Genomic DNA, 26,701 nt, shown 5'->3' on the forward strand with positions numbered 1-26,701 from the left:
GGGGGTGGGCGGCTGTTGGGGGTTTGATTGGAGGAGACAAAAAGGATGAAACAGATGAAAAAGGATGTGAGAGCGGGGCGTGCCTTGGGGAAATGGAGGCAATCGATAGAAAAAGATGCCAAAGTGTTTGGCGAGGGGGGGGGGGGGGGGGTTGTTATATAACTCCAAAATGGCAACTCTGAATTGCAGAGTAGTCTGTATTCTGGAGGGCCGTCATCTCTCCTCCAAGTTGACTGCTACTTGCCTGAACAGTTTAACACTGAGGGGTTACTGAATATTAAAGGATCAGGAGATCAGTCTGATCTCACTGCTGCTTCAGCTATGTAGAGCAATTGAGTATCAAGTATTTTTATTTTTTTTTCCTGTTTTTTGTTACAATTTAAATCCAGCTCAGGAGATCATAGTTTTGTTTTGGTCTTTCTTTTGTCAATAATCCATAATCATAATTGTCAGCATCCACTATGGACATGAATCCTCACAGCCATTTTCAGTTGTTTTAGTGCATTGGACTAAAACCTCCCACTTCTCATACCTGTATTTGTTTAAAGAAGTATCACTTCTTTAAAAAAATGAACAGTATACATTACAGAAATGTAATAAAGCGGTAAGAAAGAAGTAATTGTTTCTTCTGTTGCCTGTTGGAGGAATCTAAACCAAAACACTTCTGTTATTTATGCTATGGCTCAACTTGGAGCCTCAGGCATCTTTTTTTTTTTCTCTCCACGGATTGCATTTAGAATATGTTATCCCTCAGCCCCTACACACTCAGTTTCAAATAAAGTATATATTCTGTAGGTCCTGAGCTGGGAGATAAAATGTGTGAAAAGAGAGCTGTAGGATTTGGAGCACCATGCAGAAGGGAGCAGCCAAAATAGAGAGAAAATATCAGCAGCACTGCCTGCCAGCCTCACTGAGCTGCTAAGCAGGGCTTAACGATGCCCAGGGGGTTGTGTGTGTGTGTGTGTGTGTGTGTGTGTGTGTGTGTGTGTGTGTGTGTGTGTGTGTGTGTGTGTGTGTGTGTGTGTGTGTGTGTGTGTGTGTGTGTGTGTGTGTGCGTGCATGTATGTGTGTATTTGTGTGCTCGCTTTCCTTCTTTATAAACCCAAAACAAGAGCTCCATGTTTCGGGGTCAGATAGAGGCCAGAGAATCTGATTTGCAGAACTTTGTTTGAGGGTTGATGTCAAGTAGTTCGTAGTGGATGCAGGTTAATTGCAGCAAGATGATGGAGGGAAGACACACTTTAGTTCACTCCTTCATTTCTACCTGCATGAGAGTCCACCTGTGGTGGTCTCACGGTCGCTTAACAGGTGTGAAACTTAACTGTGACTTTTATGGAATGGCGCCATTGAGGGTCTTGCTGTAACATCCCGCAAAGCAGCGCACTCTCTCCGCAGAATCATGACAGACTGACACAAGATGGGAACAGATAATAACGAGGTGCATCTCCTAGATCACCTCTTTTCTCCTCGGTGAACTGTCGACCTGACCAACCAGCAGTTTCCAGCGCTTCAGTCTGACCATGATCTCTGAACGCTGCCGGTACATCTTTTTGCTCGCCAGGTATTTTTCACTCGTATTGAAAAAGCACAGGTGTAACTTACAACGTGAACAATGGCTATCTTTGTTTTTTATTTAAATGCTCCAGTAAGGCATGCCAGTGAGCCGGCATAGCCAGGCACTGGAGTTAGGATAGAAATGGAATGCAGCCACAATTCACTTCTGTAATTAGACACATGCTTATCCTGCCACAAAATGCATGCCACTAAAAAAAAAAAGTCCACCATCCTCTTTGGAACTCCTAAAATCAGGTGTGTAAACGCTCTGCTGCGCCACCAAAACATCATTCATCCAGGCTCAAAGGGGTGAAGCACTGCTGGACTCAGCTTTTTCCAGTTCATTTAACTCAGGCTGTGATTTCAAATGTATGTTCTGAACAATGGCATCTGATTTCGTGAAGTAAGTTGTCAGATCAACCAAATTCAGAAATAATGGAGGAGAATAATGATAAGCAAAGTGAACCACATTCTATTTTTTTTACAGTTTCAACCCTGCAGTGCTTATGGTTCCAGAGGAAAGCGCCTCTAAAAGCATCAGAGTTAGTGTAATAATAGCAGACGTTGCTCGGGAGGCAATGCTTCACCACATGTTGTCATGGCATTTTGGAAAATCCCAGAGTTCCTTGCAGCAGAGGCCAGCTGGTCAAGCCCCAAAGCTGATTATTTTGGGAATGGGGGCGCAGGGTGTGTGTCTGTGTGTGTGTAGAGGGTCCGTGGGGATTTCTCAACTATACCTCAAGGCCCATTTCTTCCTAAGGGTTGCTGATCAGAAGGAGGAAGAGTTATTTTAGATTTCAGTTCACCAGCACATTTCCCCCCCAACATTTACCATTTCATAGAAGAATCAATAACTAACGGAATACTTGAGAAATGTCATGTAGTATGAAACCACTTGCTTTCAACAATAAATATCTTAAAGATAAATATATTTTTGAGGGGGCTGTCGAGGTTTTCACTTCACAATTATCATGGCCAAAAGCCAAAATTTGAAAATAAATAAATGGTGCTATCGTTCAAATTTACCTTTAACTTTTGTTAATATCATGGTCATCGCCTATAACCGGTATATCACAACTCGGCTATTTTATTTACAATGTCAATAAAGTTGTGAAAAATGTCTTTCTAGATATGGAGTGATAGAAAAGACGACCAACTAAACACTAATGTTTATTTGTAGGAAAACAATTATATATGTGTGGGTTCACAAAGAAATAGATATTTCAAAATGCATTTTCTTCACGCAATGTAACACTGGATTAACACAAGAATTCTATACAGTATGAATTAAAAGAACGGACAAGCTGTATTATTATTTTTGTACCAGTGTGTGTTTGTGTGTGCACGTGTGCAGGGAGATCTTCTCAGTTTGAGGACTGAGTCAGTTTTGACTTCCTACTTCTACATCAGACAAAGGTGTCCTCACTGCCAAAAACCAGGTACTCCCTGCTACACGTGTGTGTGTGTGTGGGGGGGGGGGGGGTTTGTGTGTGCGTGTGTGACTGATGGAGAGGTGTGTGTGTGTGCTCCACTGACCCTGTCTGACCTTGCTTTCCCATTCCTCCCCCTACTGTCGTGAGTGGGCACACACAAAATCACAACTGACTGTTTAGCCCCCAAGGTGCCATCACATGTGATTGCAACAAACCATTTGGTTTGGGAAAATGCCGTGTGCTGATGTTGTGTCCTGTAGTGAAAAACAAATCCTACAGAGACTTTTTACCACCTAAGAAAGGGTTGGAAATGGTTCACGTGTATCTTGTTCATACCCATGCCCACGTTGGTATTTTACATCATATTGTCTCTGTTTGAGTTTGGTGTGTATTTAAAAGTGTGGATGGTGTCATGTCTCTAACCTTGGTGCTACTTTGATTGAAGAAATCTTCTCTGGACAGTAAGTGATGATGGGGACGGAAGGGCATAAGAATTCACCAACACATTCTCAGTCCCAGAGGTGTCTTTTCAAAATAAACTTCAGTGTTGACAGGAAACGTATCTGCTTGTTACATATATAGAGTCTCTGTTTAAAATATACTTTCAACAAAGTTTACTTAGTTTTTAGGTTTACTTACTCAACTAAAGTACTTGGTTAGGTTTAAGCAACAAAAGTACGAGGTTAGATTTAAGCAACAAAAGTACGAGGTTAGATTTAGTCAACAAAAGCAATTGGTGAGGATTAGGAAACAAAAGTACTTGGTTAGGTGTTACCTAAGTTACGTCCTACCTACCGCCTAGGACTAAGGAACCCTAACCTGTCACAGTAATTCTACCACTTATATTATCAAAAGTATTTCTAAGCACCCAAAAGAATAACAAAAATACATTGGCAAACAACAAAATAAGGAGATACATCACTGATAGCTGACTGCTTGGGGTGGTTTGAGGTTTGGGGGCGGATGTTTTCTTGCACTTTCCTCCGCAGACATATTAGAGACTTAAGCCGACGACACCTCCACGAGACGACAACGGTTTCTGGCATCCCAGAACCACCTCCACACCCGCTGTCAGTGCTGATCAGACCCCTACATGCCAAAAATACACCACCGCCATAACCACCCTGGCGTTACACCTTCGGTTACGGTTGTGCTTGGCGAGCAATGCTTGTTGTTTACCGCAATATGGGCAACATTTTAAATTTGAAGATGCTAAAATTTATGTCACAAATAGGAGGTGGGGATTTGTGCATCTATCAGGGTTGACAAGGGAGGTTGCATTGGGGTCATTGAAGATCTGCATGTGTGTTTTTAACAATGAACCCATGCGTGGGTGTGTGCACGTCTATATGTATGCGCGTCTGCGTGCGTACATGAGCGTGGGAGGTGCCGGCAGGGTACGCCACAAGTACATCGCCCAGAATCCCTCAGTTATCAAAGAACCTAATGAAAAATATAGGCAGGACAAAAATAGAAAAACAAACAGCAAAAACTGTGAGAAGGATAAAATACAGAAGGAAAAGCTCAGAGAGAATGAGAGAACATGAGTACTGTGTGCATTCTCTTAAACGCGTACAGGTAACACTGAGAATATGAAAGAGACTGATAGATGGTGAGACGTGAGAGAAAAGGAAGATTGAGTAGAAACGGGGATGGAAGCCAAGATGCCATTACAGAATCATCAAACATCATCCAACAGTTTTATGGTCCCATAGATATAAATTAACTGAACACACTTTGAGGAATCACGATGATAGAACTCTCCTTTACAGAGCCTTAATCTGAGGCGAGAATGTTTCTCTACAACACATATTTACCCAAGCAGACAAAGAAATGGTTGTCATTCACAGTTATGGTGTGAAGAGTTGGCGGACGGTATATGTGTGTGTTTGTGCCGGGGATGGGGGTGTATAGTTAATACATATTCACACTTCAGAGACGCGTGCGCCAACAGTGTTCTGAGGGACTTCACCAAATGGACACATTTAGTGAAGAACTGTTATTGTCTCTGTCTAGACTGTTCCCCTTTGTTCAGTCATCTCAAGCTTTCAACCAGAGAGGTTGAATAGAGAGGTTCATCCTGATAGCCTGTTGGTTATAATGGAACACAACTGAATGAGTGACGTCAGACAAATATGTGTATGTACGTAAGTAAGTTTAATTGATTTCTTTTCAAAAGTATTACAATGGGTCAATATTACAAATTTTTAAAAAGAGCTTGCTGCATTAAAAATGCATTTAAGAATGAATAGGTGTTGACATGAGATCTTATGCAGTTTGCATTATAGTTTGCTGACCTGACCTCCAGAGGTAGCCTAAGGTTGACCATAAAGCCCACAGCAAACACCAACAAAACAAAAAACAAGGAAGAAAGAAAATGCTGCTTGGCTGCAGTATGAAAATAAAATTATGTTTTTGATTATGTCTTTTAATACTGTACTCTTTCGTTTGTCGCTGGTTGAATGGTGCTTCATGGCCACCACACTGCGCACAGCTGCCAAATAGCAAATCACAGCTTTCACGTCAATAATTTCATATATGCCAGGCTCAAGTCTAGTACTCTCATTTCTTTCTTTGCAGCGTCTTTCCACCTGTTATTGCTCCCTACGAGGGAATTAGTTTTGCATCCACAGCGGAGCAATAATGCTCCGGGGATGGAGATGACACTCATCAGGATTTAGAGTGATAATGCCAGTTACTGATTAAATATTAGCCTCTAAAGTAAACTCAGCAGTGGACGCTGTTAGCATGTTTCGTGGTTTGGTTAATCTCTTTTGAAACTAGGGTTGGCAACCTTGAGAAACTTGCAAGATTATGCTAGATAAAAAAAATAATAATTACCCAACGGACAAACCCAGGCAAGTGTTGCCAAAGTGTTGCCAAATCTATTGATAAAGTCGCCAAGTCAGCAACACTGACAGCCCGTCAGGTCTCCCTCCAAAGCCACTCCCCCAAAATTCAGATTATTTATATTGAACGTGTCTATTGAACTCACAGCTGTTAAGCAAATTTAAGAAGACTCCGGTGACCTGCAATAAGTGCACGGAAAGAGTGAGATCAGGCAGACAGTTAGGAAGGTAGGAAGACAGGTAGACGGGCCATCCATATATATCTTTTATTCTATTTATTGATTGCAAGCGGGATGTAATGAGAACAACATATTGTTGATGAAGATCACCTACCCTAGCTTTATCCAATGTAAATGAATAGTCTTAAAATTAACAATCCCCATTCTCCAATTCATGCAGGGGGCGTGTAGCAGGGAGTAACGACGTTACATCTGGAAGTGGTAACGAGGTAGGAGTAATAAAGCCATCAATTGGAGCAGCAGAGGGGTTCACCTGTGGAGGTTTCTGTGATTGGAGAGACTTGCGCTTCACTCCGCCCCCCCCCCCCACCCCACCCCACCCCACCCCACCCCGGCGCGCTGCCCGCCTCCCCAAACCAAGAGCGAACACACTCGTCACTTGCTTCCTCTACCCGCTGCACAACATGAGCTCCCTTCCCTTTGAGTGGACGTACAACGATACAGATGGTTTCCCAACGGCATCCCGCTTCATGCTGATTGAAACTGTTATTATTTAGGAGAAATATCCCCCCCCCCCTCCCCATTCCCACGGTTACCGGTTGTGGTTTTGTTTTTTTTGGATGCGCCATGCAATCTCGCCGGTGGAGTTGTGGAATTCGGCTGGCGGCGTGGACGTGTGTTTGGAGTCTGACATTGCTGGGAGCGTGGTGCATCCCCGCAAATGAAGGTAAAACGCGCACTGACACTTGGTGACACCGCTGTTTGGTCCACGACTTTAATTGGCACTGACAAGTCTGACCGGTTAAAGGTCCGTCTCCCGGTGCTCCACACCGTCTGCAGTTCCGACGCTGTTTGAAAAGGAGGTCCTCTATAAAACGAAATTGAGCAGATAATGTTTATGGCAGCCGTGTCCCCCTAAAGTCCGTAATAATGTGTTCCGAGAGTGTAAAAAAAACACGAAATAAAAAAAAGACCTTTGATCAGAGCATGCGTCTCTCCAGATAAGCAGTCCTTGGAGGACTTGGCGGCGCCGACTGACGCGCAGGGCGCTGCGAAATTCACTGTGAACATCTTAAACATCGTCCTGTGCAGCTCATACTGTTGAATTGGCATTGACCTTAAAAGCGCTTTATTGTGCTTTAAAAAAAAAAAAGAAGTAGGAGGTCAAGAATTCAACTTGAGTTTTGACATCTCTTATAATAATGGGAACTTATAGGTTTGTGCTGCGATGTTTCACTTGATTCCCTTTACAGGTTATTTGAGGTTTAGTCTGGTCTGACATTCTGTCTTTAAAGATGCGGATGAAATCCCTTTAACACTGTCAGTTCAGATGGCTTGCAGTAATGTTACTTTTCTTGTCAGCTTTGGCACCACCACCTCATTTGGCGCAATTATTTCCATTACGCGTGAGGTGAAAACAGTTTACTTCTGAATATCAAATATGGACATTTGCAACGGGGCTTATAAGATAGGAAAAGGGAAATAAGTGCAACGTGTGAATCAGTGTGTCAAATATTGTTCCCACGCCATTGTCCGCAGGCTGAGCAGCATCGTAATAGCTCGAGATGAATGCCATTGTTTGGGGGGCTACTAGACAGCATTATCCGGGAAAGAAAGAACATCCATCAACCTGCTTATTCTTCTCGTGGCAGATTTATTTCTTCAATGTTAAGGTTCACAAAAGCATTTCCCAAAGTGTGACCATGGGACAGCCGGGGGTCCTGCAGGGCATCTTTCGGTAACATGTCAAATAATTAAAGTTTACCTGGAATGTAAAGGTCACCTCTTTGTGTCAGTGTCCTCTGAATTAAATTACTGTGGGGTTTTTGGTTTAATGGGATACATTGCATGTTGTAGTGTCGGCGTACAAGTTACACAAAGGAGTGAAAAGTTCGATAAAATCCCTTGAAAGAAAGGGTATTTCACTGAAAATCTGTCCGTGCCAATTACTCATGAGGATTGCTGTTTGTATCCGCAGTTGAATATACTTGAATTCCTGCCTTGTTAAAATCAAGCTTCAGGCTGCGAGAAGCGTGAATCAATGGCAGCCTGGATCATAAGTTTATGTTTTGACTGCAGTGAGAGAAAAGAGAGAGAGAGAGAGAGAAGTCCTCACAAACACACGATCTCTCACATCATCTTCCAATGAGCCAGGCATTTCCTCTCCCTGCTGTCTTCATTCATCACACACATATCCTTTGTTTTGCTCTGCAGCGGCACATTAAAGATTTTTTTTTATTTCCTGTCTGTCAAATTTGACTGAAAAAGTGCAAACATTTTCTCTTTTATTTCAAAATGCAACAGTTTAAACACCTCACCCCTTTCGCCGGATTCAACACAATTTTTAGACGAATTTGGCACATATTTGTATCGCAACGGATAATCACACATCGTATGCATAATTGGAGCGGAGGGTGAAGCCCGTAATTAAAATAGCCGCTATCCTCTCATTGGGCTAATTTATTGTAATTGAAAAAAAAGTCACATTAAACCATTTTTCAGCTCGCTTTAGACATCTTGGCGGAATCATCGGGGACTCTGGGCACTGATGTTTCAATGTGTCCTCACATTAAACAGCAGACTTGCCTCATGAACAGACTTTTTAAAGAAAGGCCCTGATGCCTCTTTAATAACATTCAGCAGTGAGGACATGTTACCCTGCAGTGGGGCTTCACCGCTCATGACTGATGCTGCTGAGGAAAGCTGTACACACTCTGCCAGCTTGATTAATTCCCCCTGTTGAAGCGAATCCATTATTTTTGAAATCGATCACTTTAATAGAACAGCTCGATGCAGAGCCAGATGCCTTCACGTCTGTTGTGGAGATTCTTTTTTTTGTCTGTCATTAATAATAATGTCTGACTAATGAGGGGTGTGTTAAGTGACACTTTGGGGTGTTCAAAACTCATCTATTTGCTTTTTTTATTGGTAATGGCGTTGATGAAATGAGGACAGTAGATTTTGGGTAGTTACAGTAAATGGCTCGATGGAAGTGTGTGTTTGCCCGCTTACCTGTTTGAGAGAGAAGGGTGGCCTTAAAGCCCACAGCGATCCAAGCCAACATGCAAATGTCACATTCAAACACACAAGACAGGAAAATAAAGGCAAATGTGTTGAGCAAATTACTTATTTACTTTTGGTTTCAGAAGTAAGAGGTTTCAGACGAGGTTGTATTAGCACTAAAACCCATCCCCTGCTCGATTGCTACAAATGTGCAATTAAAAGTAAATGGCAGCCATGTCGCTCTCAGATATTCAGTGATCATTTCAAAGATCATTTTTTATCTGTACTCCCCATGCTGAACATCTTCTCACTCTTCCAAATTTTTTTGAAATATTTAAGAGTATCCTTGAAGTATTGTCACCACAAAGCCTTTCAATCGCTTCACTCATTTCAATGGCGATGACTTTTAGTTCTGTAGAGAGAGAGAGAGAGAGAGAGAGAGAGAGAGAGAGAGAGAGAGAGAGAGAGAGAGAGAGAGAGAGAGAGAGAGAGAGAGAGAGAGAGAGAGAGAGAGAGAGAGAGAGAGAGAGAGAGAGAGAGAGAGAGAGAGAGAGAGAGAGAGAGAGAGAGAGAGAGAGAGAGAGAGAGAGAGAAAAATAAATAAATAAATAGTGTCCCTTATGATCTAGTGCAGCATCACTTATCTCCTGTTTATGGCCTAATTAGTTGTCTAATCGCCTCCTAAGGACATCTTTTATTATTCTCCGCAAAGCAGCGGAGACAGTAAGAGTAGTGTGTGTGTGTGTGTGTTGGGGGGGGGGGGGGGGTTACAGAGCGAGCGCGTCTCGGATAGTGAACTAGCTTCCGCCTCATATTTTGCACCTTCTCACTGTGGACCTCTATTCTTTTGTTGACGTCGGGGCAGGGTTGATAAGAGGATGGGCTGTCTTGTAATAAAGCTTATCAGAGGACGGGAGATATTGTGCCCAACAGCTGCTTTTCGGACGTGGATAGTATTTATGAGGGTAAACCTTTGGACGATTGATTGAATCTCTTGCATGCTGTTATTGGTCTTTGCTCCGTATTAATGTTTCACTACGAAACTCCTCTTGCTGCCAAGAATCAACACAGGGGATATGTCGGCAAGATACTCTGGTTACTCACTGCTCTGTGAAGCTTCAGCACAACTAAGGGAAGAGAGATGGTCAAACATATTGCGATGTGGATTCCAGTGCCTTCTGCAACTAGCACTCACTCACAATTTAAATTTGGCAGATCCCGTGGGAAAATAATTGACATAGTCCAACATTCAAAATTTAAATTGTGCCAATAGTGTGATATCCACACCAGCTGTCGTGGATGATGGGGCATTAGTTAGGCATCTGTAATGGACAATGTCTACTTAGTATATATTTCTACTTTGTATATTGTGTAAATGCAAAAGTACTTGTACTTTTCTTATGTGTATTTTATATTCTTATAAAACACAACTGTTTTATAACTTGTGTAACAGACTATCATACGCTTGCATCATGTAACTTGTGATCCATGCAGCTGACTGCCTGCACACATGTCCTCTTCTTCTTCGTGTTGGATAACAAGTACCTACTGTATGTTCACATGTTCTGTGCCTTAAGGATACAACGTATGCATCTGTGTTTCTGTTGTAATGCAGATAAAGTACTTCTTTAACAGCATGGCCTGCACGGGATCACTCTCTTTATAACTCTCTGATTATTTACTTCTGGAGTGCACACTTCTGCAGACTCCGAGTGACTCTGTATAACTGTGCCTCTTCTCTGGCCAGAGAATAAATACTTTTGAAAGACAAGTTCTGTTTGACAATATTCTTCATTTCAGCTTAAAAAGACTCACCAGCGGGTAAATTAATTTTTCCACCACACGTCTCAGTATTAGTCACTTGCAAAAATGTGAAATATCACACTGGTGGGAGAATCTTTTGCATATAAAATACTTCGATTTTGCAAATACGAGTAATGTTGTTGGCCGCCTTCCTCGTCAGTGTGATCACATTTGAACCCAGGATTTATCAGGTTAGCGGACCGAGTTATAAAGACGGCTGTGAACGGCAGTTTAAATCGACAGCGGTTAGAAAACAAAACAGTCACGTGACTTGCATCAGGGAAAGAGAGTGCGTAACCCTGACCTTTTTATACCATTAGAGGAACCCAGTAGCTGATCAGAGTTACACTACATCACATGTGTCAAGTGGGTTCAGTGGGGATGGTGTGTGAGCGTAGACGACCCTAAACCGCACATAGTGCAGCAAAATGTCCATTCCTCTAAGAGGCAGGCATTCTCCAAACACCACATTTGGTTCTAATGACTGCTTTAAATTTTTATTGAAGCTTATTTGTATCCTTGTAAAATTGAAGTGAGGATATATTGTGATTTAAAGCATGTCGGGACTGAAACAGTGAATTTGCAAGTGGTTAAGTATTCTGTGGAGGCTCTGAAAGGGAGATATCTTAGACCAGTTAGCATGTGTAACATATACTACTTCTTCTATTACTAGTGTGCTGAAATGTCTAGCTCCCAATTTGCTCCCATTACATGGAGACGAGAAGCTTGACAATAGAGCGTTCAGTTGGACTTTCTCTTTTATTGTTTGAGTGCACGCTGTGCCTAGACGCTGAACAAGCCAAACGTTATCACAGATGAGATAAAGAGAACTGAACTCCGGCCCGACAGAACTTGAGTCTCGTTTTTTTTTAAAACAGCGAGAACGTTCATACAGAGCAGTGGGAGGATAATGCAGAACTCACGAGAGACTATACGCCGTCACCAGTGTTGCACAAGTGGTCAGGTTTATTGCACTTGACAGCTTTCAGCTGAGAGAGCTGAGAGAGCTGAGAGCACCGTTGGGGCACGGAACCACTCGGGAGTGTCAACAAGATGCACAAAAGAGTGTAACTAGATGATGGCCACTCGTCTTGGCACAACACTCCAGGCCGTGCCAAATGTTATGTCAACTCATGATGTGGCTTTTAAACGACTTTCGTAATGAATTCCTTTCAAAGTCATCATTTAAAACCAGTTTAGTAGGTTACAGAGATTGAAAGTGGTCATTAACCTGTCAGCCTATAACTATAAGAGAGACACGCACTTTCACAATTCTCCAAACTCGCATCCAAATCTACACAGCAGTCAGCCTCGGTGCTATACCTGTCACGACTTCACCTTTTATTAGCTGAATACATATGATTGTAAATTGTTTTATGTTGGTCGTTTATCCATACTTGACGCTGCCTGTGTTTCTAATCTTTCACAGTGAACCTGCTGGATTCTCGCTCTGTGATGGGAGACCTAGGATGGGTGGCCTATCCTAAGAATGGGGTGAGTATGACCATTGCTAAGATCTTTCAATTGTTGGTTGATTACAAAAGAAGAAGAAGAAGAAGAATACAATTTGACAAATGCTGTTGTGGTGACACCTACAACTTTTTAGTGTCATTGTTTCATGATTGGTTGTCTTCTTGGAGGCTCCTGTTGAGTAGAAATATACAGATGTGTTCTTGTGTTGTTTTTTTTGACACAGTCGAAACACCTTATGACATGAAAACGAAGCTATGTAGTTCAAATATCTTTATCGTCTTTCAGAGGATTCATTACCCATCGGCAATGACTTGACTCTGTCTAACAATAAACTCGCGTCCGTCCAAAACAGTTTAAGTGGTTTTAAGTTGTGAACTCTCTTTCAGCGTGTGACCAAAGGCACCTGTGTCGTCATTATTTCACACTGAACTACCGGCTCTTCAATTGTTTTATCAAGGTCATTTCAGGTCATTTCATTACCAAGAACTCTCAGTTCATTATCAGGGTCAATTGAATTCATGAATAAGATGTTGAAAGTCACCGCGGGATATATTATTCTCAAGCCAGGAATTGAAATTCCATTACCAAGTATTCCCATGGGGACGGCTAATTAGAGAATGACTCACTAGAGTTGGAAAACACTTATTTTGTGGTATTGTATATTGTGTTTTAATGAAAAAGAACTAGCATTTAAAATAAATGTATTAATGTATTCTGGAGCTTCAACACGACCTCGACTCAGGAGACGGTAGCTGACAGCCGAATCTGCCACCTTTTGTTGGTAAAAAATGAAATTTCCCAACCTCCAAGGGATTGATAGTGCTGCTGCAGTCGCTCTAAACAGGAATTAATTTTGTGCATCCATTTGATCCACATGGGAAAATCTCTCACATAGTCGCCACTCCTGTTGGCAAATATGCAGCTATTACACACCGGACCAATAGTGCTGACCGTAGCGTTTTGTCAGCTCTGGGTATTCAAATCACGGCCCACTCTGTGGCTGTATGTAGATGGGAGAGATAGTGCTGACAAAAGCAGCCGTATGCGCATTTCATATTAATGACGATGTGATTATGGCATGTGGTTTCTAGAGTGCACCCGCATAAATAACAGCTTTCAGGGGGGGAGGGAGAGGAAAGAAAAGACGCGATAAGGCCATGTAAGGATCTCATAATGACATCCTCTCTTATTAGCTCTTAGGTTTTTGTTCAGCTCCAGTTTCAAGTGATTAAAATGTATTTTTTTTTTAATCTGTTCAAGTTGACTGACAGTGAAAGGACAAACATGTCTGACAAAATGAATAATTCATTCCCTGTTTGGCATTTTAAATAACAGACGTTATCGTTGTCGGCCATTATATTTCCCATCATGCTCAGCACATATACGGCAGAACCCAATCTACAGCATGCTCTCGCACGTTCTCCACGCGCACAAACACACATTTTGGCAGCAACGATCTTCCGTGGCTAAATAGGACGTTGAGGAGGCACAGAAGTTTGTTTTGTTCCAGATGGTTTGTTTCATCCCTGGTTTTCTCCTCCTCCATCATCATCTCTCCTCTCATTCTTCACTCTTGTTTTCACTTCTCATCCCCTGCCCCTCCCATCCTTCATTGTCCCCGAACATTCATTTTTACTCCTTTTTCCCCGTTTTCTTCTCATTCTTGTCATCTGCTCGTCTGTTCTTTATCTCGCCATCTCCTTTTCCGCTGCGCTCTTCTCCCAGAGCTCCAATATGCTTTGAAAGTTCTTGAAACATGCATTTTAGCAAAAGAGAGATGGGAGTAAAATAAGGGATTTAAAGAAAAGTGTTTGAAACTTAATGGATGACCTTGAATATGACACATTTCAATGAACAACGGGACACTGACGTAGTAGGTTGTAAAAACACAATTAATAGCTTGATTTTTCACGAAAAACCTTTCTCGCCTCATCTATGATGAGCTCCTTGAACTGTTTAGAGTTGAGTGTTCTTCTCTTCTGTGTACACAGCCTTCTTTATACACAAGCATATTATAAACTGAAATTAGAAAGGCCTTACGAAGTGTTCCTTTATTAAAAAATCTATTACGGAAGTCTGGCGATGCTGAGAGACAGGTGTGGTGTGGGACAGAGGTGGAGATCTGCAGGCAGTAACAGCTTGAAATGGACAAAGAGTGTGAGAGAGAGAACTCTGAAGAAAACCAGGCTCCTGTGACCTCGCGAATAAAAGTCCTCTTGAATGCGAGTTCTTCATGGCCAGTCAGGAAGACAGTGATAAACTAGAGAACGAGACAAGAAGATCTTAAAAGTGGAACTAGTTTCATTTTGTCTCCTACCCGTGTCTCAGTGTAGGTTGATTACTGCAGCAGAACGGATGAGGTTGAAAGGGGTTTAGGTCGGAGAGACTAGAGAGAAATGGTGTGTGTACGTAGTTGAATGCAATTAATTAGCGCTTGATGATGTAGGACGATATTCATAGGTTATTTGGCTGATGAAGAAACAACAAAGAGGATTATTAGGAAGAAAGCAACCGCCAAAGTTTAAGTATTTTGCTTGAGGCTCTACATTTGAGCAAATTTGAGTTATAGTTAGACGACACTGAGCTGGTATCCTTGGAATTTCAGTTGGCTAATGAAAGGTTGCTTCCTCACTATTGCTGATCATATGCATTTGGGTGGATGCTTTTATCTGCTGCTTCTTAAAGCATCTTGAAGGGAGAAGAATAAAGTAAGAAAAGTCATGAATGAAGGTTCCATTAAAGGGATGGATCCCACAATATGGATTGTTTTATTCTGTCCATCAGTCTCAATTACCTCCCATTTTGCTCAGTCTTTATCCGAACATTAGTTGGCAATGGCCCCTGGGCCTGTAAAGATGCTGACACACCAAGCCGACCTCAAAGAACCTATTGGCTGACTGATGACACACGTGACGCCTTAAGTCACCTCAACTCAATTTCTCTGTTTCAAGTTTTTGTTTGAAGAAAACACAAAGACAACTGTCGCGCGCCACGCTACGGGCCTGCATGAAAGGAAATAGTCTGCAGAAAAACCTTTCTTTACACAAAGACGAACAAGCCAAACTAGCCCACCATTCTCCCACCACTGTGAATCTGTTGAAATGGGCTTTATGCAGAATACCAGACTGTCTGACCCAAAGTTGCAAATGAGAATGTTAAATTAGTTTTTTTTTTCTTTGCCTGCTTCTGCCTTTCCACTGGGCTGAACGATTTGAGGAAACTATCTAATTCTTTAATTAAAATGTAAAAAAAAAAAAATTATCCAAGTTTCCCAGGGTCCCATGTGACATCTTCAAATGTCTTGTTTTGTGTAACAGTCCACCATCCTGAATATATTGTTTAGTTCATAAATGTATTTTAAGAAAGCAAATCCTGAAGCTGCAACCAGAGAATAATTATTTTTGCTTTAAGAAATGACTTAATGACCTAATCGATTATTAAAACGGTTAGCAGTTAATTCTCTGAAGACTAATGGACTAATCGCCGCAGCTGTAATTGCACATTTTTTTCCGACCAACATTGCAATTTCATTGTGAATAGTTTCTATAAATCAAACCCCAGTCTTGGTAGTTGTGATATACATATATTGCAATAATACTGCTGGCTTTGGCCAAGTGTGTTATGTGCATTTTGTATTATGACATAATAAATTCATCATTGTCATTTTAGATATCGGACTGACAACCCTGCACTTAAATCTGCTTAAGTTGATGATGGATGATTAGCTCAAACAGTCTTTATGTTGGTGTGAGAAGCAAAAAAAAAAGAAAGAAGCAAAACAGAAAATGAGGTGGAACCACGCTAAATTGGTGTAACTTGCTTTGCTGAACAGCCACTCAGAAAGATCTCTTTCATCGACCGCCTCTCGCTGATGCAGCATGTTCAATTGACCAAAGATAAAGGCAAGCTAGCATCAAAGGTGCTGAACGCACTGCAGAAATACTCTGGGCAATGGTGAGGCACAGACGCTCAATGACGGCTAACAGTTAGCCCGACTTGTCAGGGTCCTGAACTCTCCGTCCCTAATGAGGAAGGGCAGCGGCTGTTTGAGCAGTTGAAGGGGTGTTTGCTTAGGGATTCGTTCTGCTGCAACTTGTGCGCTATTTAGCAGGCCTGGTTTTCCCTTAAGGTACCATAAGGAAGGGAAGACAAGGTGGCGGGGCTCTACGAGAATGGTGGACAATCGCTAGAATAAGGTGTGACGGAAGGGATGATCGGGGACAAGGAAGAAGAAGACGGGAAGTCAGAAGCTGCAAGTTGAGGAGGCTGAGATGGAGAAGGGTGGGGGGGGAAGCGGACGAACAGTGTTTCTAGGTTAGACTTAAGATTGGATAATGAAAGGAAGAATAGAGGACACATGGAGGGAAAATGATGATGGACACGGATGACATGAAAAGGCAGAGGAATGAGGCACAAAAAGAGTGATGTTGGAGTGAATTAGATGGGAGCAGAAATAGGGGGGGGGAAGTTGTAGGTGTGTGTGCGCGGGGGGGGGGGGGGGGGGTTCTTGTAGGGATGAGAGAGAGGGACAGTTCTATCACAGTGTCATGACGGTCAGCGGTAATGGGCGGTAATAATAAGTTGGGGACAGCTTTATAGACGTAGAGCCAGGAGGGCACTCAGCACAGCCACAGGGGGTCTGCTGACGGATGTGACTCGCACACGGAGCACACACACACACACATGCGCCCACACACACACACACACACGATAGTCAACAAAACAAACGCACACTAATGAGGAGCCAGAGGGATGCCTATAGGGACAGTTCAGTGTAGGGAGCGAACTGAAATAGAGGCTAGCGCTGTGTGAGGAGGTCTGAAAGGCCTGACATTTTTTTTTTTTTTGAACTCTGATTATTGGGATCATTTGCCACCGTTGGGACCAAGAACTCTCAATCTGTTGGCTCTTTGAATTGTATCAATTCACCCAAATCGCACCAAAACAACCAGTGGTATCTAGCCATGCAGATCATTTTGGTTTCACGTGTCCAGGTGTTGAGATAATTGCCCCTAAAGCGGCTGCTGCCACCATAATATAATGTGATTAAAGGGCATTTTGTTCACGTTGCTCAAAGCTTTGAAAAAACACGTCAGAAATGTAGCTTTTAAAAAACACAATGTCCAATCTGGAATCTTGAGGGAAAAAAAAACGGCAGGAATCTTAGAAACACATATGTGGAAACTTCATTGTGTGAACCCGAAAGTGTTTGTGTGGCTAGATACCACTATAGGAAAAAAGATTTCTTAGAATTATGAATGAACTGACCCTTTCACGAAGAGGTTGTGTGAATTGCATGAAAGTGAGGTGGCCGGGCTGAAGATGTCGCCGTCACATTTGTAAATATCTGTGAAATGTAACGTAGAAATAGTTATTAGTTTTTCAAAGCAACACTTTGGTTTCTACAGTGCCTCACATTAGTATGGGTGGTCCTGATTAGTATGCTGCCCTCTGCACTGAGCTTTGTGTTTGCTTCGGAGGCCCCCCCCCCCCCCGCCTAATACCATGTACAATAGTTTTAAAGATCCCATGCATTTGAACTTGAGCTCATTCCTGGAAAGCTCAACGTCATCACAATCCCTTCCTTCAGCCCGTGACTACTGTACCAAATCTGTCCTTTTCTCCAGAAATAATAGCCCTTTGTTTTTTTTGCTTAAGATGTCTCGTTTCTAGCCTTTGCCAGGAAATGCATCGATGATTATGGATATCATTTTATGCAACCTTTTTTAAAAGCAAAGGAGTCAAACTCCTGCTAACTTGAATGGAAGTGTGTGCGTCTCAGTGCTCTTTTCAAACTGGCAAATGGCTCCTGTTCGAGTGTCGTGTCAATTTACATCAGTAATCAAACACTGTTATTACAGTAGAGCTGCGAAGTGGGCTGGACTTCCAGCGGCAACAAAGGCAACCACACTTTCTACACAGATACTGAAGCCGTTTGGTTCCAGGCATAACTGGAGAAGGTCGTCTGCTAAACTCCCTGCTGGGCTACCAATGATGATGAGTGTGTGTGTGTGTGTGTGTGTGTGTGTTAAGCTGTGTAAAGCCCGGAGCAGCCTGGTGGATCTGTGTGATCTAACCAGTAAGAGGCTTAATGTCTGCACTGGGACTGACTGGGCTGGAGTCTGGGAGAGATCGGGACTCAGTCACACTCAAGCACCCACAGATCAGGTCTGTGCATCTACAGTGTGTACTTGTGAAGGCATCATGGATTTAGTTTGACCTTTACCCAGGGCTATGTCTAACCTTTGCTCTTAATAAACTAAGAGTCAACCCTCAAACAGCCCCTTTGAAGAATTCAGGTTGGTTGAAGTTGAAAAATGTGATTCTCTTCACAATGTATTTAGGAAATACATATTTCTGGCGATAGGGTTAGAAAGCGTGGGCTAAACCTTTTGCGGTTGTCGTTAACAGCTTATTTTGCGGCAAGCAAATAAGCGGCATCATGTCGTATCTGACCCATGTTCAGTTTATAGTTGTGCTGTCAGCTCTTTGTCCACAGCACATAACAGGCAGACAGCATGGAATAGAAATCATTCAACTGTTACTTTAATTTGCGTACTAATTTGGTGTTCTCTCTTCCAAATAATCCAGCCACAGACCTATCCATTCATGACTTAACATGAAGTGGAACATTTTAGGATCCTCTTTACCCCGGGTATGTGCACCAACATTAATCGTTTGTTAGAAAGGCTTTTAACAATGCAACAGAAGTGATCCTGACCAGTCATAAACTACAGATGGAACATAATCCAACAATGCAATCCTTCAAATCACACTTCAGGATACTCTCTTACTAATGAATCGAATTGGAAATACAACTGATTTAGAAATGGCATATGCAAAGTAGCTGACAAAAGTAAAACGCTTTGTAAACTCAAGCTAATGTGGCGCTGAGAAACCTTTCTCTGCCACTTTGTTTGATGATCATTTAGAGATAAATGCATTCATTACTTTCATTTTCATTTTTAGCCTGAGATTTATATCGTCAAAAATATTTTACAGTTTTAAACAGTTTATTTTGGTAGTACTTTTTCCTGCTCCAAACTATCGTTATTATATCAGCCTTTAAAAACCCGCCCGTTGACCTCTTATTAAAATGTTCTCACTTTCCAGAGATGTGCTCACTGTTGATGCCTAAAACTCATATCGGTCCTCTAAAAGATGGAAGTACAAAAGCACAAACACACAATATGATTAATCCACCCAGAGGCATGTGCATTTTATACCTTCATTCATCCACAAATGGTTCAGAAACTGAATGATAATACGCAGGAAAGAAAAGAGGCCGACTAAAGCAGGGAGGAATGAGAAGAGGGAAAAAAACACAGATGGAGAACAAGACAGAGAAGAGAGAGAAAAGACAAAGACAGAAGTTGTACACGGCGACTAAAGCAAGGGGTTGATTAATATGGGCTATTAAGCTATAACACCAGATCATAGTCTGGTCCCTCTGGCCATATTACAGTGACATGATGAAGCGCCTGTATTAGCCATGGGAGAGTGCTAGTGATGCAGATAATAGCCACCTCCCAGGAGACTTGCAGAGGGAATTAATGCTGCTGTCTGACACACACACACACACACAGGCATAGATGCAGACGCTCACACACACACACACACACACACACACACACACACACACACACACACGTGCTTGAACACTGACTGAGTCGTTTACATCCTGCCTGTATGCACACATACAGGCAGGAACCAACACACACACGCATTATGGAGGTATGGCTATGCACTACACACCGATGAACACACCTTTAAGGGCAGGTTAATATTCTTTTTTTGATGACAACTCCACCCCCCCCCCCCCCCCCCCCATTCATGGTAAATGCATATATACCCCATAACACTATCTCATTATTTGCTGTCTATTGCAGTAGGAGCAAACGAGGTGGAAGGGATGAGGATTATTCTGCTATCTATACCCAGCCACACACACACACACACACACACACTCTCTTTATAATTTCCTCGCCAGTGTTAAGCCTCTCAAACAGGTTCACGTAGCTCATTCTTACTGCATCTCCATGGTTCTCAATTCATCAATTTATTACATCTGGGTATTATTCAAAATATTCTGATATTGGCACAGATAACAGAGTTTTGTCGATACCATTACTGCAAAGTATTGTACAATACTGAGGTTCTTGTACTCTGTTCTCTGTCTCAGTGGGAGGAGATCGGGGAAGTGGACGAGGACTACGCTCCGATCCACACTTACCAAGTGTGCCGGGTGATGGAGCAGAACCAGAACAACTGGCTCCACACCAACTGGATCCTGACCGAGGGCGCCCAGCGGGTCTTCATCGAGCTCAAGTTCACCCTGAGAGACTGCAACAGCCTGCCCGGCGGGGTCGGGACCTGCAAGGAGACGTTTAACATGTATTACTACGAAACGGACGGGGGCGAGGAGGAAATGGAGGACGGAGAGATGAGCGATGGAACGGGGATGACTGAGGAGGAAGACAGGGCGATGAAGGAGAGCAGATACATCAAAATCGACACCATAGCAGCCGACGAGAGCTTCACCGAGCTGGACCTTGGGGACCGCGTGATGAAACTCAACACGGAAGTCCGCGATTTAGGTCCCCTGACTCAGAAGGGCTTCTACCTGGCTTTTCAGGATTTGGGGGCCTGTATCGCTTTGGTGTCGGTGCGCGTTTTCTACAAACGCTGCCCGCTTCTAGTGAAGAGTTTGGCCGAGTTCCCCGACACCATCCCAGGCTCGGAGGCTTCGCAGCTGGTGGAGGTAGTGGGCCGCTGCGTCAATAACTCCCTGCCTTTATATGAGCCTCCCAGGATGCATTGCAGCACGGAGGGAGAATGGCTGGTGCCGATCGGGAAGTGCGTGTGCCAGCCGGGATTTGAGGAAATCAACGGATCGTGTCAAGGTAAGAGGAAGTTTGTGTGCAAAGTGGTGCTCGTACAAATAGTTTAACTGATTTAAATATTTATTTTTTTTCGTCACCAGTCATTTTTAAATGTGAGAATTTTCAGCTTTTTACTGTTTTCCTTAAAATCATCTCCCAGGGTTCACATTTTTGGTCTTTTTTGGGTTTGTCGGTGCGTGACTGTTTGCTTTGGGTTGCCGTCTTCATCCCATTTGTTTATTTTTATATCCATGCACGTTTGTTTTTAGTATTGTGTGCTTGAGTGTGTGCTTGAGTGTGTGCACAGACGGGTTTTATTCTTTTACTAAGAGTGTTTCTTGCTTATGCGTCAGTCTTAGTGGAGGAGGGTATTCCCCCGAGCCCAGCAGCACTTTGCTGCTCTCATCCAGCCGCTGTTCTGCTCCGAGTCGAGCCCAAAAACTCCCACCGCCGACCTTAACTGCCATTTCCACGGGCGCCCAGGGCCTCTCTATTTTCCTCCCCTTCACTCCTCTCCAATCTTCCTCTGCGCTGTCTTTAAATTACTCAATTTTCAGACCTGAACACTAGACTCTACTTGCGCAAACCAAGAGCATCTCTGAGTGGCGTGGCGAAAAAATTTCAGAAAGAATTCCAGAGAAGTTATTACAGCGGCATGGAGCTGCGTGGTATGGAACATCGAAATGTTTTATTTGGTGGCTCTCGAGTGTTTCATCTCCGCCAATAGAGTGTCAGCCTCAAGCGATGAACTAAAATATTGGTCTCAGATGCTCAACTACACATGGCCGACTCCTGAACAGTACATGCAGAGGTTTGCTTAATTTGTTGCTGTTGCATGTGCAGTATGATGAATCATTTTCTTGGCTTTGATCATTTGAGGGGGCTGGTTGCAGGTGTGCAAGGCTCAGTGCTTTCAGGGAGCATTTCACAAATCAGATTTTCTATTGAATTCATCACACCATGCCTCCAGAAGTAAAGCATGGCCTTTTTAGATGCAGCATATGTCTTCTTAAAAACAAAACAAACAAAAAAAAACCGTAGTGTAATAAAGTGTGCACCATCTCCAGCTTAACTTTGTCAGACATGGAGTCTCTGTGGGGAGATCATTAGGAAATAGCTGTCAAGTGTGCCACTGGCCTGCCTGGAGTCACACTGCCACCGAATGTGCGGTAACGCAGACCTGTGGCTGATGAGGCAAAAAAAAAAAAAATGCAATAAATATCTCTGGCGTTTTCATTCTGTACTGTGTATATCAGGTTGTAGCCATGAGTATTAAAAAAACAAAGACATTTGTGTTTTGTCTCTATGAGAGAAGCATCTTTGAGGATGTTGTGTTACTGTATACTGGAACATATACTGTATAGAATAAAGATGTATGCACTTTAGAATTACTCTGAATACTAAGAATTACACATAAAAAGTAGTAGTGTCATTAAAAAAAAAAGCTTTTTGGGCTCTTGGATTGGACTGGCTGTCTGTATTATTGGCAACGTGCTTTAGTTGTTGACATACTAATTCTTGTACAGTAGTACACCAAATGCTGTAGACTGCAGTTTTGTTTTCTCCAACTGTCGGTTGTTTGGATCACCCACCACCTTGATCCAGACTGAAATATCTCAAGAACTAATTAGATAGATTGGCAGGGATTAGGTACAGACGTTAAAGCTCCCCAGGGGTTGACTTTTGTGGTTCAGACTGAAACACACACACGGACGGCCGTGGCTCATGGGGTAGAGAGGTTGGTGGTACGATCCTTGGCTTGCTACGTGTCCTGTGCCGATGTGGCTGTGAGCAAGACACAGAACCCCTAATCGCTAATCGGACAGTGGCCCTACGCTTCAAACTATGAAGCTCCAGGTACCCCTCTAGCTTCAGGTTGTGCACCTGTCAGTTTTCCACAGGACTTGAAATAAGTCGACGTTGACATTTGGTTTCACACGGGACACCAACACCAGTCTCCTGGGTAGAAGTCCTGTGTTTGTTTGACCCATCTATCCATCCATCCATCCATCCATTGTGAGCTTCAGTATGCTGACGGTAGCAGTAGGTAACGTCTGTTCAGCCTCAGAGCCACAAGCATGGCTGTAGACTCTTCGTCTTGTTGTTCTTAATGGTTCTTTGTAGTAAAAGGAACATTTTTGATGGTGCCCACAAAAAGTACACTTACTGTACATCCAGCACCATGTCAGCTGCATGTGCGATACCTCTGTTCATGTACACTGTGGTGCTGTTATAGAAATGTGTGTTTTCGTGAACTATGAAATCTAGCACACAGGGAAAAGAGAAATTGAAATGCATAGTTTATAAAGACTATATATTTTGCATGTTTTCCCTGTTAGAGATGCAGATATATTGTGTATATGCATGCGTCATAAACCCAACATGGAGGAAACAGCTTTTCAGTTTTCATTTTCTCGTGGGCAGATGATGCTAAAGTATATCATTCACAATGTTCAAAAGCCTCGTTGGATTGAACTGTATTCACACTTTTTCATAGATAGAAAAAAATCGCACTACGCGTGTGAGAAAGAAGTGGTCTGTGTCTGTATGGAGCTGGTGAGTGCAGCAGCGAAGATTAAGAGAGTCTTTTTTTTGTTTCATGAGACATCAGTTAAAAAACCACTAGTCTTTTCTGGAGCTTTAAAGAGACAGACAGAAAGCGGTATTCCCTTTGAACCTCTATCCGCGAAAGTGGTGTGAGGGTGTTTGATGACGATGTGATTAAAGTCCGACCCCGCCACCACGTTTTGCTTAGACGGTTTTTCGCCGTCATTTTGCAGCAGAGCAATGTTTTTGAGCCAGAAGGATTAAATGATTTTCATTTTAATGAGTTTTTTGTATTTCATGAAGATGGAGCTTTTGTGATATGCAAATGTATTCCTTTGGTTAAACGTTTCACACTAAAAACATATCCGGGGCTCACAGTAGAATTGATTGATTCTTTTCTTCTTTTTTTTTTTTTTGTTTCCGTATCGTGGTCCATACGTGCAGCAAAATGAAGTAAACACACTTAATAGTGAGCTGTCTGAGTAGAACACCCTCCAAGCAATTATTGAAGCTACGAGATGATTTTCAGTTACGGATGCAGATGAATCCGACGGCCTTTGAAAGTGTCTACAGAGAGAAACATGGCAGGATTTCCTCTCTCTGAGCTTTGTAAGCATATGTGTTCTCCTCTTTGGCAAACACTTTTTCATGTGCATTTCGTGCTATTTTTCCCTCTCAGTGAATGTGTTTTATTAACAAAGACATGCAGCATTGATAATAACAATTTTCTATTTTACAGCCTGTTCAGCCGTTTGTTAGTGCTTTGCGTGGTTGTCTTACAGTAGTCTGTGGATCAGCGGGTTGCAGGTCGGAGTACAGTACAAAGTGAGAGAAAATGTGTGTTGATCCTGGCTGTATTGGCTGCATGTGCTGCCTAGTGGAGCGTGATTTAACGCAGCCTCTGTGAATGTAGGACGGAAATCGTTGCGTACAGTTCTCCCTCCCCCTCTTTTGTCTTTTTTTCCTGTCTCACGTCTCGAGTTCTTTGTCTCACTCATTTGCTTTGTCTACACTCTTGTCCTTCTTCCCCTGTCTTTCTTTTCTCTCGCTTTATCTTTCTGCGACTGCCTATCACTCATTGCCTTTCCATCCCTCCCTCTTTCTCTTCCTCTTTACTGCTGCCACTTCATCAGCACTCTCCTGTCTTTCTCACACACACACACACACACACACACACACACACACACACACACACACACACACACACACACACACACACAATGACAGTAATACTCTTAAAAAGAAATCTGTCCATCTTTCTCCATTAACAATCTTATTCCGTCTTATTTACTCTCTTTCTCTCTCTCTCTGTCACACACATACACACACACACGCACACAATAGTACATCTGTGTTTATGGAATACATTTAACCACAATACACCAGCACCATATAAGGAGTTTCCATAGAGGGGAAATACTGTTGGACATAACATTGCCACTGTATAGTAACATCTGTACATAAATGCATTGTTGGATTTGTGTTATTATCCGTTGCTTTGTTCTGCTATTGTCCAGACTCGGTGTTTGATTACTTTAGTATTTTTTATTATTTACTCATATGACATCGGAGGATTAAACTGATCATCCGTTTCCATTGTATTTGTTCATTTTCGAGTGCCAGCGTAGCAAGAGTGAAAGACACAGATGGTACACACATTTACATACGAAGCGTGTGGCGATGCCGTCTCCTTATACCGGAGATGTCGGATATTGAGTCAGATGACATCTAAAGATATTGTATGTGGTTGTGTGAGATGTATAGATGTAGGCACAACTTTAGCTGGGATAATTGGTGATAGCCTGCAGCACTGTCAGCCCAGCAAGACTGAAGAGAGGGGATGGGGGGGGGAGGAGGGGAGTGCATCCACGGCTAGATGGATGGCTGGACGGAAGGATGGGAGGATTACAGAGAGGGGAACGTGATGGCAAAAACAAGGGGACCCAAGATAAATGGAAGGTTTCTCACCACAGGGTGTGAGGGCAGAGAGACAGAGAGATGGATGAGTGTTGTTTCAGCGGTGATTGCAATAGAGGAAGGATAACTGAGGATAGAAGTGGGCAGATGGATGAGGGGGGGGGGTGTGATTGTAGATTGAGTTCAGCCTCGCAGATGTGATTTAGGCTGAATGAACACTGGAAGGACTGTGGGAATAATGGCTGAATGGAACATTGGAGTAACGTTTGAATTGAATGTTGGGTTCTTGGAATAACAGCTGAATGGTTTGGATCTTATTCATGGCACGATGTTTGCATTGAGCATGATGAATCCCGTCTATGTATATCATTTTGTACATTATTCTCGGCCAATTTTCTGTCATTTCTTTAGCATTTGTTTACGGTGAGCTAAGAAAGAACCAAGTTTGTAGTCTTGGCTGCCAGAACTGCAGTAAACCCTCTGCTGGATGTGGCTTCTCTATCTGACCACCAGTAATAGAAGATGAAAACCACAGTACCATACTACAACCAGACTTTGATATAAATTCACCATGATTACATTATTTATTTATTTTTTTAACTCGTGATTTATTAATTGTATTTATTTGTTTTATTGTATTAACTATAGGCAAAGCTGAAGATGTAGCAGCATGCTGACTCGAAACCTGGATGAGGTGTTTACATGGCACACTATCTTAACAATAGTCAGGTTGGTCAGTACTAGTTTAAGATCTTTCTGGGACCAGGATATGTCTATAAGTGACTATAAAACAATTGTAGATGAAAGGTTGAAGTTGGCTTGAATGATGGAATAATGTCACATGAGCTGACTGAAATGTTTTAATGCCACGAAAAAAAGCTAAGTGACACACACTAATGATGGAATAAGGGCTGGGATTCATTGTTGGTTTAGTGGAATAAGGGCTATATGGGATGTTGGGAAGATGAAATGAAGGCTGAATGGAATCCTGGGATTGACAGCTTGGTGATGTTTGGATTCAGGCTGCACTGAATTCAAGTGACAGAAGAAAAGACTTGGAG

At 42.6% G+C, this 26,701-nt stretch overlaps 1 protein-coding gene across 1 annotated transcript in view; it reads left to right on the top strand.

Annotated features, from left to right (window-relative positions):
• The first annotated feature begins 12,261 nt into the window (after window positions 1-12,261).
• Window positions 12,262-26,701, top strand: part of epha5 (EPH receptor A5) — a 48,461-nt gene continuing 34,021 nt past the window's right edge. The window contains exons 1-2 of the mRNA XM_076079851.1: window positions 12,262-12,315; window positions 20,477-21,197. Of these exons, the coding sequence (XP_075935966.1) occupies window positions 12,277-12,315; window positions 20,477-21,197 (760 nt within the window). The 5' untranslated portion in view covers window positions 12,262-12,276. The remainder of the gene's footprint in view (window positions 12,316-20,476; window positions 21,198-26,701) is intronic.

The sequence above is a fragment of the Anarhichas minor genome, unplaced genomic scaffold (assembly GCF_050575085.1).
Source record: "Anarhichas minor isolate MPS153535 unplaced genomic scaffold, ASM5057508v1 ptg000073l, whole genome shotgun sequence".
Lineage (NCBI taxonomy): Eukaryota > Metazoa > Chordata > Actinopteri > Perciformes > Anarhichadidae > Anarhichas > Anarhichas minor.